The sequence below is a fragment of the Ovis aries genome, chromosome 17, assembly GCF_016772045.2.
Source record: "Ovis aries strain OAR_USU_Benz2616 breed Rambouillet chromosome 17, ARS-UI_Ramb_v3.0, whole genome shotgun sequence".
Classification (NCBI taxonomy): domain Eukaryota; kingdom Metazoa; phylum Chordata; class Mammalia; order Artiodactyla; family Bovidae; genus Ovis; species Ovis aries.
Genome location: NC_056070.1, coordinates 66,372,817 through 66,389,763, shown reverse-complemented (window position 1 = coordinate 66,389,763; position 16,947 = coordinate 66,372,817). Strand labels below are relative to the sequence as shown.

At 47.8% G+C, this 16,947-nt stretch overlaps 1 protein-coding gene across 5 annotated transcripts in view; it reads left to right on the top strand.

Annotated features, from left to right (window-relative positions):
- The window catches only part of TPST2 (tyrosylprotein sulfotransferase 2), a 56,242-nt gene extending 47,521 nt beyond the window's left edge, over positions 1 to 8,721 (top strand). For 2 of the 5 annotated variants that reach the window (XM_012097998.4, XM_012097997.5), the window contains exons 5-7: positions 763 to 813; positions 6,517 to 6,565; positions 8,198 to 8,721. In XM_012097998.4, coding sequence (XP_011953388.1) covers positions 763 to 813; positions 6,517 to 6,558 — 93 coding nt within the window. In that variant the 3' untranslated portion in view covers positions 6,559 to 6,565; positions 8,198 to 8,721. Of the gene's footprint in view, positions 1 to 762; positions 814 to 6,516; positions 6,566 to 8,197 lie in introns of those variants that run through there. The other 3 variants (XR_009596930.1, XR_009596931.1, XM_060400843.1) reach the window with 2 other exon arrangements.
- The last annotated feature ends 8,226 nt before the right edge of the window (positions 8,722 to 16,947 follow it).

Genomic DNA, 16,947 nt, shown 5'->3' with positions numbered 1-16,947 from the left:
TGGGAAGGCCTAGAACTTTCTGGTTCCCACTGCAGGGCCTTTGCCCCGCTGTGCCCTCCGTCTGAAAGCTTCTCCTTCAGAGCTCAGCCTGGCAGGGTTTCCCTGGAACTCGGGCTCAGCTCAGAGGCCGTGTGTCCCAAGAGGCCCTGTTGGACCAGTCACTCACGAGAAGCCCCCGGGCAGTCCGAGTCCCGCCTCTTGCTTCCCGTGTTCTGCTCCCCATGGTTTGGTCTGTTCTTGTTTCCTTGTGTTTGGCTGTTATTTGTGGGTTGTCTGGCCCTCCCTAGTCTAAAGTGGAAGCTGCATGAGAATGGGAATTTTAATTTGTCTTGTTAATGTTGTAAAACCCCTGCACACCCCCACCCCCACCCCCAACCCCAGAGCTTAGAATAATGTCAGGAGCATTGTTAATAAATGTTTAGGAGGAGCTTATTAATAAATGTTTGTTGGATGGATGCATAGATGAGCAGATGGATTAAGTGGATGGGTGCGTTTGGTGGGTAGATGGTTGGATGGGTGGGTGGGTGGGTTGGTGGGGTGTGAATGGGGGGTGGAGGGTAGGTGGATGGATAGGTATATGTGTGAAAGGGTAGGTGGGTGGGTGGGTGGGTGGATGAATGGATGGATGGGTGAGAGGCTGGATGGATGGAAAATGGTTAGTTGGGAGGGTGGATGGGTAGGTGGGTGGGTGTGGAAATGACGGGCTAAATTTTGGTTTTTGATCATTTCTAAAAATAGTGATTTTTTCTTTCTCTTTCCTAGGTCTTGAAAGGGGACTATAAAACACCAGCTAATCTGAAAGGCTATTTTCAGGTCAGAAACCCCAGGGGGAATTCTGTAGTACCACCCATCTGCTCTATGCCCTCACACACTTCGCAGCTGTAGTGCAGCCAGTGGTTCTCCCATCAGAAAACTAGGGGGGGATGGGGAACCGCTTGGGGGCTCTTGAGCGTCTGACCCACGCCGGGCCGCATCACAGCAGCCCTTCTGCCTGAGCCCCGTCCTTCCCCTTGCCCCCTGGCTTGAACGCAGTTAAAGGGATTTGGTGGGGACTTTCTGTCAAACTTCATGCCTCCAGTCTTAAATTCAGCTTCATTTTAAGTGGCCATTCCCAAACACAGCCACAACCCAGAGCAAAAGTTTCATCAGTCTACCCAAAAACGAGAGTCCCATGCTGCAGGTATGCGTGCAGACGTAGGCATGATACAGTCCTGTGTCCCCACACGCGTCCCCCACGCCTCGCCTTCCCTGTGTCCTGCGTGCATCCATCCCTGGATCTTGTCAGAAAAAACTGCTCCTGGGACTGACATTAAGCCATCCAACCATCCTCCTTTGGGTGCTCAGGTGTTCCTTTAAAAGAAAAAAAATTTTTTTTTTAAGTTGATTAATTCTTGGCAGTGCCAACACATGTGAGATCTTAGTTCCCAGACCAGGGATCTAACCCGAGCCCCCTGCAGTGAGAGCTCAGAGTGTTAACCACGGGAATGCTAGGGAGGTCCCGAAAGTGCTTCTTTTTTTAATGAATTGTCCTGATGCTAAAATCAGTAGTTTCAGTTTGTGTGTGTGTGAGTGTTCGCCAATAAAAGGCGAACCACCCTGTACCAGTTTCCACTTTAGTTATCAAACTCACACATTTTCACTGCCTGGGGGCCCGTGCATGTCGACCCTCTGGCGTGGAGTCCAATGCTCCCTGCCTGGGAACCAGAAGGCCATCTCATGCCACTGTGAAGAAAAATGTTGCCAGAATTAGTCAGTACTAATTTGTTATTTGTTTTAACTCAAAAAAGATGTAACAAGAACAACAAACAGAAGTGGACTGGGGGGGATTAACCACAGTCTGAAACTCTTTTCATTTTTACATATAGCTTTTTTGGGGGGGGCCTGCCTGGATATTCATTTTTGTATTCCTTGCAGTCGCATGGTGTAAGCTGCTTTGTTTTGCTTTCTTGGTATTTTTCCATCCTGGGGGTTTTACTGTGGCCATTCTGCGTGACCCCATGCATTCTCTGCCTCCAGTTACTTAACTGTCATCCTGAAATGGTTTGCAGTTTTTACGATATTTTGAATGGTGTCATGTACTGGTTTTGCCTCTCTTCTGTGGCGTGAGGGGTGGAGGGCTCTGTGGACTCATTCCCTTAGAATACATTTTTAGGGAGTGGAATGGGTGAACCGTTTTTAAAGTCTTTATTGAATTTTGTTACAATATTGCTTCTCATTTATGGTTTGGATTTTTGGCCGCAAGGCATTTGATCTTAGCTTCTCAACCAGTGATAAAATCTGCACCGTTAGAAGGCGAAGTCTTAACCACTGGGCCACCGGGGAAGTCCTTGGGAGAGTCCTTGTTAAGACTCTTCAACTACAAGGCTAAAATTGTCTTACAAAAGAATTGGACCAGCTTACACTCTCCTGCACTGTGTGGGACTGTGTGTTTTGCTCTATTAGGACCAAAAATAAAGGGGTGGCATATGCTTGTCATCGTGAGCAGTCCCGCCCTCAGGAGAGCTACCCCACGAGTATATCAAATTCCTACTTCCCACCCTCTTCTCCTCCACTGTCCCCGCCCCCCATACACACATGACCTCATGCAGGATACTGTAAAATTCGAAAACAGCCGTAGGCAACAGTGGAGTAATGGTGGTGTGTACATTATACAGAGTCCTAGGATACTGTGTAGCCATCCAAAATGTCCTTGTGCAATGAAGAAAATGGGAGAGTTGGAAGCCAGCAAAACAAAGCAGCTCGCACATCAGAATTGTAGCTCATGCAAAAAATGAGTACTCACTTCCTAAACGCCACACACCCTCTCCTTCCCAGGGCTTTGCTGTTCCCTCTGCCGGGCTGGCCTCGTTTCATCTTCTGGATCTTTGCTCATGGGGTGATTTCCAGCACCAACAACCTGAATGTCTAGACACCAGCTAGCTGTTGGCACAGTTCAGTTCAGTTCAGTTGCTCAGTCGTGTCTGACTCTTTGTGACCCCATGAATCGCAGCACACCAGGCCTCCCTGTCCATCACCATCTCCCGGAGTTCACTCAGACTCACGTCCCTTGAGTCCGTGATGCCATCCAGCCATCTCATCCTTGGTCGTCCCCTTCTCCTCCTGCCCCCAATCCCTCCCAGCATCAGAGTCTTTTCCAGTGAGTCAACTCTTCACATGAGATAGCCAAAGTACTGGAGCTTCAGCTTTAGCATCATTCCTTCCAAAGAAATCCCAGGGTTGATCTCCTTCAGAATGGACTGGTTGGATCTCCTTGCAGTCCAAGGGACTCTCAAGAGTCTTCTCCAACACCACAGTTCAAAAGCATCAATTCTTCGGCGCTTAGCCTTCTTCACAGTCCAACTCTCACATCCACACATGACCACAGGAAAAACCATAGCCTTGACTAGACGGACCTTAGTCAGCAAAGTAATGTCTCTGTTTTTGAATATACTATCTAGGTTGGTCATAACTTTTCTTCCAAGGAGTAAGCATCTTTTAATTGCATGGCTGCAGTCACCATCTGCAGTGATTTTGGAGCCCCCCCCCCAAAAAAGTCTGACACTGTTTCTACTGTTTCCCCATCTATTTGCCATGAAGTGATGGGACCAGATGCCATGATCTTTGTTTTCTGAATGTTGAGCTTTAAGCCAACTTTTTCACTCTCCACTTTCACTTTCATCAAGAGGCTTTTTAGCACCTCTTCACTTTCTGCCATAAGGGTGGTGTCATCTGCATATCTGCATATCAAAAACAAGACCAGGAGCTGACTGTGACTTAGATCATGAACTCCTTATTACCAAATTCAGACTCAAATTGAAGAAAGTAGGAAAACCGCTAAACCATTCAGGTATGACTTAAATCAAATCCCTTATGATTATACAGTGGAAGTGAGAAATAGATTTAAGGGCCTAGATCTGATAGAGTGCCTGATGAACTATGGAATGAGGTTCGTGACATTGTACAGGAGACAGGGATCAAGACCATCCCAATGGAAAAGAAATGCAAAAAAGCAAAATGGCTGTCTGGGGAGGCCTTACAAATAGCTGTGAAAGAGAGGCGAAAAGCAAAGGAGAAAAGGAAAGATCTAAGTATCTGAATGCAGAGTTCCAAAGAATAGCAAGAAGAGATAAGAAAGCCTTCTTCAGTGATCAATGCAAAGAAGTAGAGGAAAACAACAGAATGGGAAAGACTAGAGATCTCTTTTAAGAAAATTAGAGATACCAAGGGAACATTTCATGCAAAGATGGGCTTGATAAAGGACAGAAATGGTATGGACCTAACAGAAGCAGAAGATATTAAGAAGAGGTGGCAAGAATACACGGAAGAACTGTACAAAAAAGATCTTCACGACCCAGATAATCATGATGGTGTAATCACTAATCTAGAGCCAGACATCTTGGAATGTGAAGTCAAGTGGGCCTTAGAAAGCATCACTACGAACAAAGCTAGTGGAGGTGATGGAATTCCAGTTGAGCCGTTTCAAACCCTGAAAGATGATGCTGTGAAAGTGCTGCACTCAATATGCCAGCAAATTTGGAAAACAGCAGTGGCCACAGGACTGGAAAAGGTCAGTTTTCATTCCAATTCCAAAGAAAGGCAATGCAAAAGAATGCTCAAACTACCGCACAATTGCACTCATCTCACACGCTAGCAAAGTAATGCTCAAAATTCTCCAAGCCAGGCTTTAGTAATACATGAACCGTGAACTCCCTGATGTTCAAGCTGGTTTTAGAAAAGGCAGAGGAATCAGAGATCAAATTGCCAACATCCGCTGGATCATGGAAAAGCAAGAGAGTTCCAGAAAAACATCTTTCTGCTTTATTGACTATGCCAAAGCCTTTGACTGTGTGGATCACAATCAACTGTGGAAAATTCTGAAAGAGATGGGAATCCCAGACCACGTAACCTGCCTCTTTAGAAATCTGTATGCAGGTCAGGAAGCAACAGTTAGAACTGGACATGGAACAACAGACTGGTTCCAAATAGGAAAAGGAGTATGTCAAGGCTGTATATTGTCACCCTGCTTATTTAACTCCTATGCAGAGTACATCATGAGAAACACTGGACTGGAAGAAACACAAGCTGGAATCCAGATTGCCGGGAGAAATATCAATAACCTCAGATAAGCAGCTGTTGCACAACTCAGTTAAATTCTGACACTGATTTCCAGACATAGCCTCTAACCCCTCAGGTTAAGGGCCCCCGCCCCACAAGAGTACCCCCTCTTCAGATGCCCATACTACCCCCCACCTTTCTGTCGCTTGTCCACCAGCCCTGAAGCTCTTTGCGCCTCACCCTTTAGGAATGTTTCTGGAGGCTTCATTACGTGGTAGGCGTGTGGGCTCCCCAGGTCGCACAGTGGTAAGGAATCCACCTGCCAGTGCAGGAGACACCGGAGACGTGGGTTCGACCCCTGGGTCGGGAAGATTCCCCCGGAGGAGGAAACGGCAACCCACTCCAGTGTTCTTGCCTGAAAAACCGCATGGACAGAGGAGCTTGGAGGGCTACAGTCTGTGAGGTCGCAGAGAGTCGGACACGGTTGAGCATGCATGCATTAAGTAGGTATGGTTGATTAAATCACTGACCATTTGTTATTTATTGCTCTCCAGAGGTGTGGGTAGGGGCAGCGGGCACTGCAGTTTCCAACCCATTAATCATGGGTGACCAAGCCCCCACCCTGAAGCTCGGGGGCCCTAACCACCCCGTCATCTCATTTGCAGATAAAAGACGCTTTTTATCACTAGGGAGATTGCAAGCATTCTAGGAGCTTGGTGCCTGGACCAGGGCAAAGACGTAGGTTTCTTGTTACGCACATGCATGCTAAGTCACTTTAGTTATGTCCTGCTGCTTGCCCGCCAGGCATGGGATTCTCCAGGCAAGAATGCTGCAGTGGGTTGTGGGGCCCTCCTCCAGGGGATCTTCCAGGGATGGAACCCGTGTCTCTCATGCCTACTTGCGTTGGCAGGCATGTTCTTCACCACCAGCACCACCTGGGAAGCCCAGATCTTTCGTTACACCGCACCTGAAACATCATCCCTCTGCAGGGGCCTCTGTGAACCACTTTGTTTGAAGGCGCCCCAGCGCCCGTCACTCATCAGCCCACTGTGTTGCCTGGACTTAATAATTCCGTACAGACGCGTTTGCTGAGCAGGCAGGCTCTCCCCACTAGAATGTGAGGCAGAGGGGAATAGGAGGGGGTCTGTCATGTCATGTTCCTCGATGCTGGGGAAGACTGAAGGCAGGAGGAGAAGGGGACGACAGAAAACGAGGTGTTGGATGGCATCACCAGCTCGATGGCCGTGAGTTTGAGCAAACTCTGGAAGATGGTGAAGGATGCGGGAGCCTGGCATGCTGCGGTCCATGGGGTCGCAAAGCGCTGGACACGACTGAGCAGTGGAACAACAAGTCGTGTTCACAGTAGCTCAGTGAGGGAGTGTGTTCGCAATTCAGTGGCGCTAAGGGCTGAACCTCGGGGCAGTGAGACCCTGGCACCCCCACCTGGCCATGACCCTTCCTCTGTGTGTTGTCTTCTTCCAGGTGAACCCGAACAGCACCTCCTCCCACCTAGGAAGCTCATGATTTCCAGGTAGGTCTGTGGACTTCCCAGGGCCTCTCACCACTTCTGAGACCAGCCGCTTTCCTGAAAAGCTTGTTCCTTCCTGAGCCTCCCTGGGTCTGGGAGAGGCTACCCAGGTGGACTAACCCAGGCTGGCTAGGTTTCCATGGCGATGGCTTGGGGAGCTATCTATAGAATCAAGGCTTGGTCTCCTAGCTCTGGATCTGGGTGGCAGCAGGAATCAGTGGTGAACCAACAAGAAACAGGTTCCTCTGTCATTGGGCAGGGGGTACAGAGGACCAGTGTGATGGGGGGACTCTAGACTGATTTGCACAGGCTGTTGTTTGGCAGCCTGGCTTCTATAAACAGCATCAGGTTGGCCCAAAGCAATTAACGTTCTAATAATAGTCACAGGCGGCTCTGGTCTAAGAATAGCCCCCATTGCACTGGCCCAAGTGGTCCTCTTTGGCCATTACTCCTCTTATCCTCAGCATCCCTGGGAGGCAGGTCCCTGATTTTACGGAGGAGAAAAACCAAAGCCCAGAGAAGGGCTTGGACTTGCTCAAGGTCACACAGCTGCCAAACGTCATCTCCCCCAGAGTTTGCTTTTAACAGACGATTTTAATCCGTGTTTTGCCGGGGTGGGGAGGGGGGGAACAGGTTCTGATCTCGGGAAGTCGAATATTTCAGAACGGACTCCAGGCTGGACTCCTGCTGGCCTCTGTTTCCCTGTCTGGAGAAGGGGATTCGCCCCTGTTCCGCTTGCGAGGGTGGTTGTGAGTTGAAGTGAGCTGGCCTGGGTGGGAGTGCTAGGCCCTGTCCATGGGCCCCAGAGCTAAGGCTCCAGCCACTGAACTCGCCTCCTTACACTCCTGCTTCTCTGATCAGGCTCAAGGAAACCTGGGGGGACGCGGAGGCCAGGACCAACTTGCCTGGGTATTTATTCTGCTGCTGCTTTCAAACTGTAACAGAGCTTCTAGCCTCGAGCCTATTTTTAGTCTCCTTGCCTTCTTTTTAAATAATTAGCATGTTTGTTTGTTTTTCTTGAAATCCCCTTTGCACCAGCACCCTAAGGCTGGAGAGACACTTGAGTCACCATTGTTACCAGGGTTCCCATCTTGAGTTGTGCTAAAATCCAGGACTTCCGCTTTGTCCCTAAGAAGCCTCGTGTTGAAAGCAGCCTTTTCTGGGTTTCTCCCCAACTTGATTCCCCTTGCTCTCTTTCTGCGGGTTCTTTAGTAGAATCCTGAACCTTTGATGAAAGCCAGATCTGTTCCCCGCTTTACTGCTCAGACGAGGTACCAGAGACAGGGTGCTTTAGCTAATTCCTGGTAGGGAGTTGCCCTTGAACACACTTCCTCCCTTGCCCTCCAGAAATTCACTGGCACTTTTCATCACTGCCATTTGCTCCTCGTTAAGTCAGGAAAGTGTATCTTCGAGGTGGAGAGGCAGCAGGCTGAGCTGTGGGTAAGAACCCAGGAGACATTTTTAAATGTAGATTCTCTCCGGCCATCTGGGATGCTATAGGAAAATCCCACAGGCTTATGTGAGTACACGCAGACCATCCGTCCAGCCGTCACATGTATAAATACACAAGAGCTATTTCGGAATCATGACTGGGGCCTAACGCCCATTTCTGGTTTTTTTTTTCCCCCCTTTCAGATCTCGGCACATGGTTTTGTTTGCCAGAAGAGGAGAAACTGCATTCGAGTGGAAATCGGACCTCTAATCCAAGCATATTGCTTGCTATTAACCGCCAAAACAGGACTGCTCACGAGGAACGTCTTTGCATATATGTTTGCAAAAGCTGTGTCATTGGAAACTTAACCTTGAGATACTCTGTCTTAGGACAGTCCAGGGTAGAGAGCCAAGAGTGTAAAAGTAGTCCAGCTTTTGAAACTTAGGTTATTTTATATTTTTCCCCTCGAGAACTTTTTTTTGGTTTTTTAAGAAATGGATTTGCCATCCTCCTCAACTCACAGGACTGCTGTGGCGGCTTTGTGTCTGGGTCAGGGCCCACCGCCTGCGCCTCTCCTGTTGACCCTTACTTTTGAAGTCAAAGAATCTATTTAAGAATTTAATATATGAGGCTTTCTTTTATTCTTCCTTGGTTCTACTCAGTTTCACAGAGGAAAAAAAAATTATATATATATATATATTATTTGAATAAACTGAACAGGGATTCATTTGTCTGTGCCGTACTTTACAGAGAGCTTCCCTGGTGGCTCAGATGGTCAAGAATCTGCCTGCCAATGCAGGGGACCCGTGTTCCATCCCAGGGTTGGGAAGATCCCATGGAGAAGGGAATGGCTACCCACTCCAGTATTCTTGCCTGGGAAATCCCTTGGACAGAGGAGCCTGGTGGGCTACAGTCCACAGGGTCTCAGAGTCGGACACGACTGAGCAACTTTAACACTGACTTTAGAGAGTGAATAGATTTTTCCCCCTCTGTGTTGAGTTTTGTCATGTGGACTGATGAAGAGCAAAAGCTGGAGAATAGGCCCATGCAAGGGCAAAGCTGAACTCCCACGTCGGGGAATCCCAGGGCCGCCCTCGGGTTCTGCAGTTGGCTAGAACTCATGGAATTGCGCAAACCTGGTGGACTCACAGTTAATGGTTTATTACAGTGAAAAGACGTGGATTAAAATCAGCAAGGAGGGGCTTCCCTGGTGGTTAGGAATGCACCTTGGGATGCAGGGAAGGCGGGTTGGATCCGTGGGAACTTGAGGACCTAAGATCCCACATAGCTCAGAACAGCTACTGAGCCTGCGTACTCTAGAGCCCGGCAGTGCAATGAAAGATCCCGCACGCTGCGATGGAGGCCTGACACAGCCAAATAAATACTCAAAACTAAAGTCAGCAAAGGGGGAGAAGGCGCAGAGAAGTCCGGGAGAGCCTACACACAAGCCCTCAGATACCCTCTCCTAGCGGAGTCTAAGCGAACGCGCTCACTTCTGCCAAGGGTATGTGATGACGTGTGAAGTGTTGCCAGCCAGGAAGGCTCGCCTGCGGCTTGGTGGCCAGCATTTTTTTACTGGGCATCAGTCACGAAGGCATGGGGCAACTGACCTTAGTTACTCTTGTCTCCAGCCCTTCAAGAGGCCGAATGATGACAGCGTGACCCAAGACCTTCCCCCTATAAACCATAGGATTAGCATAGACTCTCTGGCCTTCGGTGGGCCGGGGTCCTACGTGTCCAAAGACACTCCTTTTAGTAAAGGACATTCCATTGCAGGAGGCGAGCTCCCAGGAGCTGGTCCCCTCCTTTCTTTGTCATTTGCAGCATTTGCACTTTCTCCAAACCTGCTGAGTTGGTCCTTGGCTTGACAATCCCCCAAATGCTTAGGGATCAACCAGGCTCAACAGTTTTTTATCCTTAAGGGTTAAATGTTTTGCTCACACCCCCTTTCCTGCATTCCCATGACGGTAGTGTGGCTTCGGGAAGGCAGTGACTCACAGTGGCGTGGGGTATGGCTTTTTGGAGTCGGGCCAGAGTACCAGCTATGTGGCTTGGGCCCCTGTTTCTTCATCTGTAAAAGGGGGAAGTTAGAACTTCCTGGGTTTATTGGGAGGGGCTGGTGGGTGAGGTGGGTGTGATGCCTGGGAAGTGATGAGCTCACAGAGGGAAGCAGCTCGTGTCTTCCCGGTCTTGAGACGGCAGTGGGATGGGCTGCTACCGGAGTCGTGGGCCCAGGAAGCTCATGACCCTCGAGGGGCGTGATCTCAGCTACTTTTTGCCCATCTCAGGCTGGTCTGGATCTTCCGTTCTGTCAAGCTCAGGCCACGATATGTGTTCTTTTGTGACAAAAACTGAAAATTCAGACTAAGCCACGTGCCGCTGTGGAGTGTCAGTGTCCCGGAAGGCATCCAGGCTCATTCATGGTTCCGCCCGTCCCTCACTGTGTGACTAACCGGCCCCTGGCTTTGGGACTTAAAACCATGCCTTGTGCAACCTCTCAGCTCTGGGAGTCAACTAGAGCAACCCCGGTGGTCCTCGGAGTCAGATGGTGGCCGGGGCTTGTCACCCTAGTCAGATGGTCCACTGTAGGGTCCTGCATTCGGGTGTCTGGTGCCTGGGCTCAGGTGTTGGATGATCTGCAGGCATCACTCTCGTGTACTCTCTCCACATGCCAGTCTGGACTTCTTGCGGATGGCGGTCTCAGGATAGCCAGACTTCTTACGTGACAGCTGCCTCCACCCCCTGCCTCCGCCAGCAGATGCCACGCAGTTGAGGGACATACCTGGAGCTGGCGCTCACCTCACCTTTATCACCTTTTGAGGATGCTTGCCACACAGTAACGCCCCAGGCCTGCAGAACCTCCTCTCAGCTATCTCAGGACAGTGCTCACAGATGCTTGAAAGATAAGTAGGGGAGAAGCCATCTGTAAGAAACACTTAAAAGGAAACCACATTTGCTAGTCTCAGCTCATCTGGGTCTTCGGTTCTGCCAAGCTCAGGACATGATATATATATTTTTGTGACAGAACTCAAATTACGACTCAGCCATGTGCCACTGTAGAATGTCAGTGTCCCAGAAAAGGGACTTGTGCTAGACTTTAAATATATCGTCTTTGAAATGCCATTTACAGATTGTTTCTATGGTACCAACCTATTTAAAGTTGTAACTCAGGATTCCCCCCCCCACCCCAAAATCTTTTGAAGGCAATATAGAAACAGTTCCGTATGGTGTGAGTGGCCTAAGCGGGTGATTAGAAGTGTGGACCCCTGTGGAAATATTACAGAAATTACCTTGGAAGATTGGGGAATCGAAGAGATGACATGTGCAGAGCTTTTTTTCTTTGTGACCCTGAACAGACAGGAGTCAGTCTATGCATTAGTCGCTCACGTGTAAGTGGATAGAATCGATGTGGGATGGGGCAGGCACCGCCCTTAAACACCCTGTGTGACCCTGGTACCTCCCCGTAGGGCGTGGCCTCCTCTGCTGCCTCTTCTGTGAAAAGGGAAGAAAAGGACCAATGAGGGTCGAGAGCCCTGCCAGGCTTCTGCTGAGGAACCTTGTTGCCTGGCAACCCCTCCTGGGAAGGCTACATGTCTGAGCACCTCATTGGGAATCTAGACATAGGCCTGGATCCCCTGAGTCCCAAATGAAGGGTTTTATCTGGGGAATTCTGGGAGACCAGACTGGATCTGCGAATCCTCAAACTAAACCTCTGGCCACCTCCCTCCTGGCTTTTCCGGAGGCTGTGTGCACTTGAGTCCAAAAATCTGGAAAAACCACTTGTCCTTGAGGCTCGAGACCGTCCATGCAGAGATTTGCGATTGTCTTCTAAATCAAAGTAGATCTGACTGAGCCAGGAGCTTCTTACGTGCATTAATTAGCTCGCTCTCTCCCGCTTTTTATTTTGGCCCTGGGAACTGCCTTTCAGAGCAATACAAGGTTTATCCCTATTTTAGAGATGGAAGGGACTTCCCTGGTTGTCCAGTGATTAAGACCTCGTGCTTCCACCACAGGGGGTGCAGGTTCGATCCTTGCTCAAGGAACTAAGATCCCACTTGCTATCCAGCCAAACGAAAATAATATGCCAATAGAGATGGGAAACTGAAGTGTAGAGAAGTGAAACAACCTGCCCAGGTCTAAGAAACAAAGTGGAAATTATTTGGGTCCTTGACGTTTTACTCCAGAAACTTCACTTAAAAAAAAAATCTAAGTACATTGTTGTCATGGTTTCTAGTCGCTCAGTCGTGTCCGACTCTTTGTGACCCCGTGGACTGCAGTGTGCAGGCTTCCCTGTCCTTCACCGTCTCCCGGAGTTTGCTCAGACTTGTGTCCACTGAGATGCCATCCAACCATCTCATCCTCTGTCGCCCCCTTCTCCTGCCCTCCATCTTTCCCAGCATCAAGGTATTTTCCTTTGAGTTGGCTCTTCCCATCAGGTTGCCAAAATATTGCAGCTTCAGCACCAGCCCTTCCAATGAATATTCAGGGAGAAGACATTTTTTTTTCTTTTAATCATTTGAGAATAAGTTGCCTACGTGATGTCCTATCACCCCGTAAATACGCTAGTATTTCCAACTAACAAAGACATTCTCCAGTGTAACCACAGGACAATCGTCAAAAGCAAGAAACGAACCTGGACGCGCCACCACCGTGGAGCCCTCAGACCGCACTGGCGTTTTGACAGCTGCCCCAGAAACTTCCTTTATCGCAAAAAGATCCAGTTCAGAAGCATCTGTTGCTTTTAGTTGTCATGTCCCTTCAGTTTCCTTTCGTCTGGAACAGTTCTAGGGTTTTTCTTTACCTTTCACTCCCTTGGCACTTTTGGAGGTTGCAGAGCAGTTCTTTTAAAACATTGATTTAGTTTTGGCGGTGCTGGGTCTTTCCTGCAGGACTTTTCTCGTGTGGAGAGCGGGGGCTACTCTAACTGAGGTGCGCTGGCTTCTCATTTCCACGGCTTCTCTTGCTCTCGAGCACAGGCTCTGGGACTCGTGGGCTTAAGTAGTTGCGGCTCCCAGGCTCTAGAGCACAGGCTGAGCAGCCGGGATGCCAAGTGCTTAGTTGCTCCACGACATGTGGGATCTTCCCGGATCAGGACCAGGGATCGATCCGGCGTCTCCTGCCTTGGCAGGCGGATGCTTTACCACTGGACCACCAGGGAAGCCCCAGAGCAGTTGTTTTATACAAATCCCCTTACTGGGGGTTTGTCTTATGTATCCTCATGGGTCCATTCAGGTTATGCACCTTGGCAGAAATCACAGGATTGATGCTTCGATCTTCTCAGGACATCCTATTGAAGATTTCCATTCGCCCCATTCTAGGGGACACATACACTCTGATCACTTGATCAGAGCCTGTATTCTCAGTGACCCCATGACAATCCACAAAGTTTCCTTCTCCAGAAGCCACGTGGTAGGGTCCATTTGTTGAAGTAAATCCACTGGCATCAATCCCTCGAGATCAAAGTAACTACAGATTTATAAAGTCTGCTGTAAAGCTGTGGACACGGCTACAGAGATGCCAGGCTTACGTTTATTTTTGGTTTTGACCTATAAACAGAAGCAAGTACATTTTCAGACCCCGGCTCAGAATGGTTTATCTTGTCTCCGTGTTTGCCTCACTCTGCTCCATAGTGGGCCTTCAATCTCTAAGACTTGCTCCCTCTGGCCTTCTCCTCTACTAAAACCTCACTTTCTAGATCCTTTCCTGAGTGCATGTTATGTAGTATCTATCTGTCTGGCACATGGACAAGACATGTCATTGGGGATACAGAGACACAGACCTCTTTCCCAAGTAATTGGCTTCCTGTAGGTTCTTGTTTAATTCAGGACCATGGGAATTTAGACCCACATCCTGACTCCAAGTCCCTTGTTCTGTGTATACATTAACAATGCCTCTTGGGTCTTTACTGGAGAAGGGAATGGCAAACCAGTATTCTTGCCTTGAGAACACCATAAGCAGTATGAAATGGCAAAAAGATAGGATACTGAAAGATGAACTCCCCAGGTCGGTAGGTGCCCAATATGTTACTGGAGATCAGTGGAGAATAACTCCAGAAAGAATGAAGAGATGGAGCCAAAGCAAAAAGAACACCCAGCTGTGGATGTGACTGATGATGGAAGTAAAGTCTGATGCTGTAAAGAGCAATATTGCATAGGAACCTGGAATGTTAGCTTCATGAATCAAGGCAAATTGGAAGTGGTCTAACAGGAGACGGCAAGAGTGAACATCGACATTTTAGGAATCAGCGAACTAAAATGGACTGGAATGGGTGAATTTAACCCAGATGATCATTATATCTACTACTGTGGGCAAGAATCCCTTAGAAGAAATGGAGTAGCCATCATAGTCAACAAAAAGAGTCTGAAATGCAGTACTTGGATGCAACCTCTAAAACAGCAGAATGATCTCTGTTCGTTTCCAAGGCAAACCATTCAATATTACAGTAATCCAGGTCTGTGCCCCGACCAGTAATGTTGAAAAAGCTGAAGTTGAATGGCTCTATGAAGACCTACAAGACCTTCTAGAACTAACACCCAAAAAGATGTCCTTTTCATTATAGGGGACTGAAATGCAAAAGTAGTAAGTCAAGAAACACTTGGAGTAACAGGCAAATTTGGCCTTGGAATGCTGAATGAAGCAGGGCAGAGGCTAATAGAGTTTTGCCAAGAGAACGCACTGGTCATAGCAAACACCTTCTTCCAACAACACAAGAGAAGATTCTGCACATGGACATCACCAGATGGTCAATACCAAAATCCGATGAATTATATTCTTTGCATCCAAAGATGAAGAAGCTCTATACAGTCAGCAAAAACAAGACCGGAAGCTGACTGTGGCTCAGATCATGAACTCCTTATTGCTAAATTCAGACTTAAGGAAAGTAGAGAAAACCACTAGACCATTCAGGTATGACCTAAATCAAATCCCTTACAATTATACAGTGGAAGTGACAAATATATTCAAGGGATTAGATCCGATAGAGTGCCTGAAGAATTATGGATGGAGGTTGTGACATTCTACAGGAGGCAGTGATCAAGGCCATCCCCAAGAAAAAGAAATGCAAAAAGGCAAAATGGTTGTCTGAGGAGGCCTTACAAACAGCTATGAAACGAAGAGAAGTGAAAGGCAAAAAAGAAAAGGAAAGGTATACCCATCTGAGTGCAGAGTTCCAAAGAACAGCAAAGAGAGATAAGAATGCCCTTCTCAGTGATCAATGCAAAGGAATAGAGGAAAACAACAGAATGAGAAAGATTAGATATCTCTTCGAGAAAATAAATACCAAGGGAAATTTTCATGCACAGATGAGCACAATAAAGGACAGAAATGGTGTGGACCTAACGGAAGCAGAAGGTATTAAGAAGAGGTGGCAAGAATATACAGAAGAACTATACAAAAAAGATTTTAATGACCCAGATTAACACGATGATGTGATCACTCACCTAGACCCAGACATTCTGGAATGTGAAGTGGGCCTTAGGAAGCATTACTATGAACAAAGCTAGTGGAGGTGATGGAATTCCAGTTGAGTTATTTCAAATGCTAAAAGATGATGCTGTTAAAGTGCTGCACTCAATATGCCAGCAAATTTGGAAAACAGCAGTGGCCACAGTGGAAAAGGTCGGTTTTCATTCCAATCCCAAAGAAAGACAATGCCAAAGAATGCTCAAACTACCGCACAACTGCACTCATCTCACATGCCTGCAAAGTAATGCTCAAAATTCTCCATGCCAGGCTTCAACAGTACATGACTGGTGAACTTCCAGATGTTCAAGCTGGATTTAGAAAAGGGAGAGGAACCAGAGCTCAAATGGCCAACATCTGTTGGATCATGGAAAAAGCAAGAGAGTTCCAGAAAAACATCTGCTTCTGCTTTATTGAGTGTGTGAAAAACTTTGACTGTGTGGGTCACAACAAACTGTGGAAGATTCTTCAAGAGGTGGGAGCACCAGACCGCCTGACCTGCCTCCTGAGAAATCTGTATGCAGGTCAGGAAGCAGCAGTTAGAACTGGACATGGAACAACAGACTGGTTCCAAATCGGGAAAGGAGCATGACAAAGCTATATATTGCCACCCTGCTTATTTAACTTATATGCAGAGTACATCATGAGAAAGGCTGGGCTGGATGAAGCACAAGCTGGAATCTGCTGGGAGAAATATCAATAACCTCAGATATGCAGATGACACCACCCTTATGGCAGAAAGTGAAGAAGAATTAAAGAGCCTCTTGATGAAAGTGAAAGAGGAGAGTGAAAAAGTTGGCTTAAAACTCAGCATTCAGAAAACTAAGATCATGGCATCTGGTCCCATCACTTCATGGCAAGTAGTTGGAGAAACAGTGGAAACAGTGACAGACTTTATTTTGGGGGGCTCCAAAATCACAGCTGATGGGGACTGAAGCCATGAAATTAAAAGATGCTTGCTCCTTGGAAGAAAAGTTATGACCAACCTAGACAGCATATTAAAAAGCAGAGACATTACTTTGCTAACAAAGGCTCATCTAGTCAAAGCTATGGTTTTTCCAGTAGTCATGTATGGATGTGAGAGTTGGACTGTAAAGAAAGCTGAGTGCTGAAGAATGGATGCTTTTGAACTGTGGTGTTGGAGAAGACTCTTGAGAGTCTCTTGGACAGCAAGGAGATCCAACCAGTCCATCTTAAAGGAAACCATTCCTGAATATTCATTGGAAGGACTGATGCTGAAGCTGAAACTCCAATACTTTGGCCACTTGATGGAAAGAACTGACTGATTTGAAAAGACCCTGATGCTGGGAAAGATTGAAGCTGGGAGGAGAGGATGAGATGGTTGGATGGTATCACAGACTCAATGGACATGAGTTTGAGTAAACTCAGGGAGTTGGTGATGGACAGGGAGGCCTGGTATGCTGCAGTCCATGGGGTCACAAAGACTCAGACGCTACTGAGCGACTGAACTGAACTGAACTGAGCTTAGGTC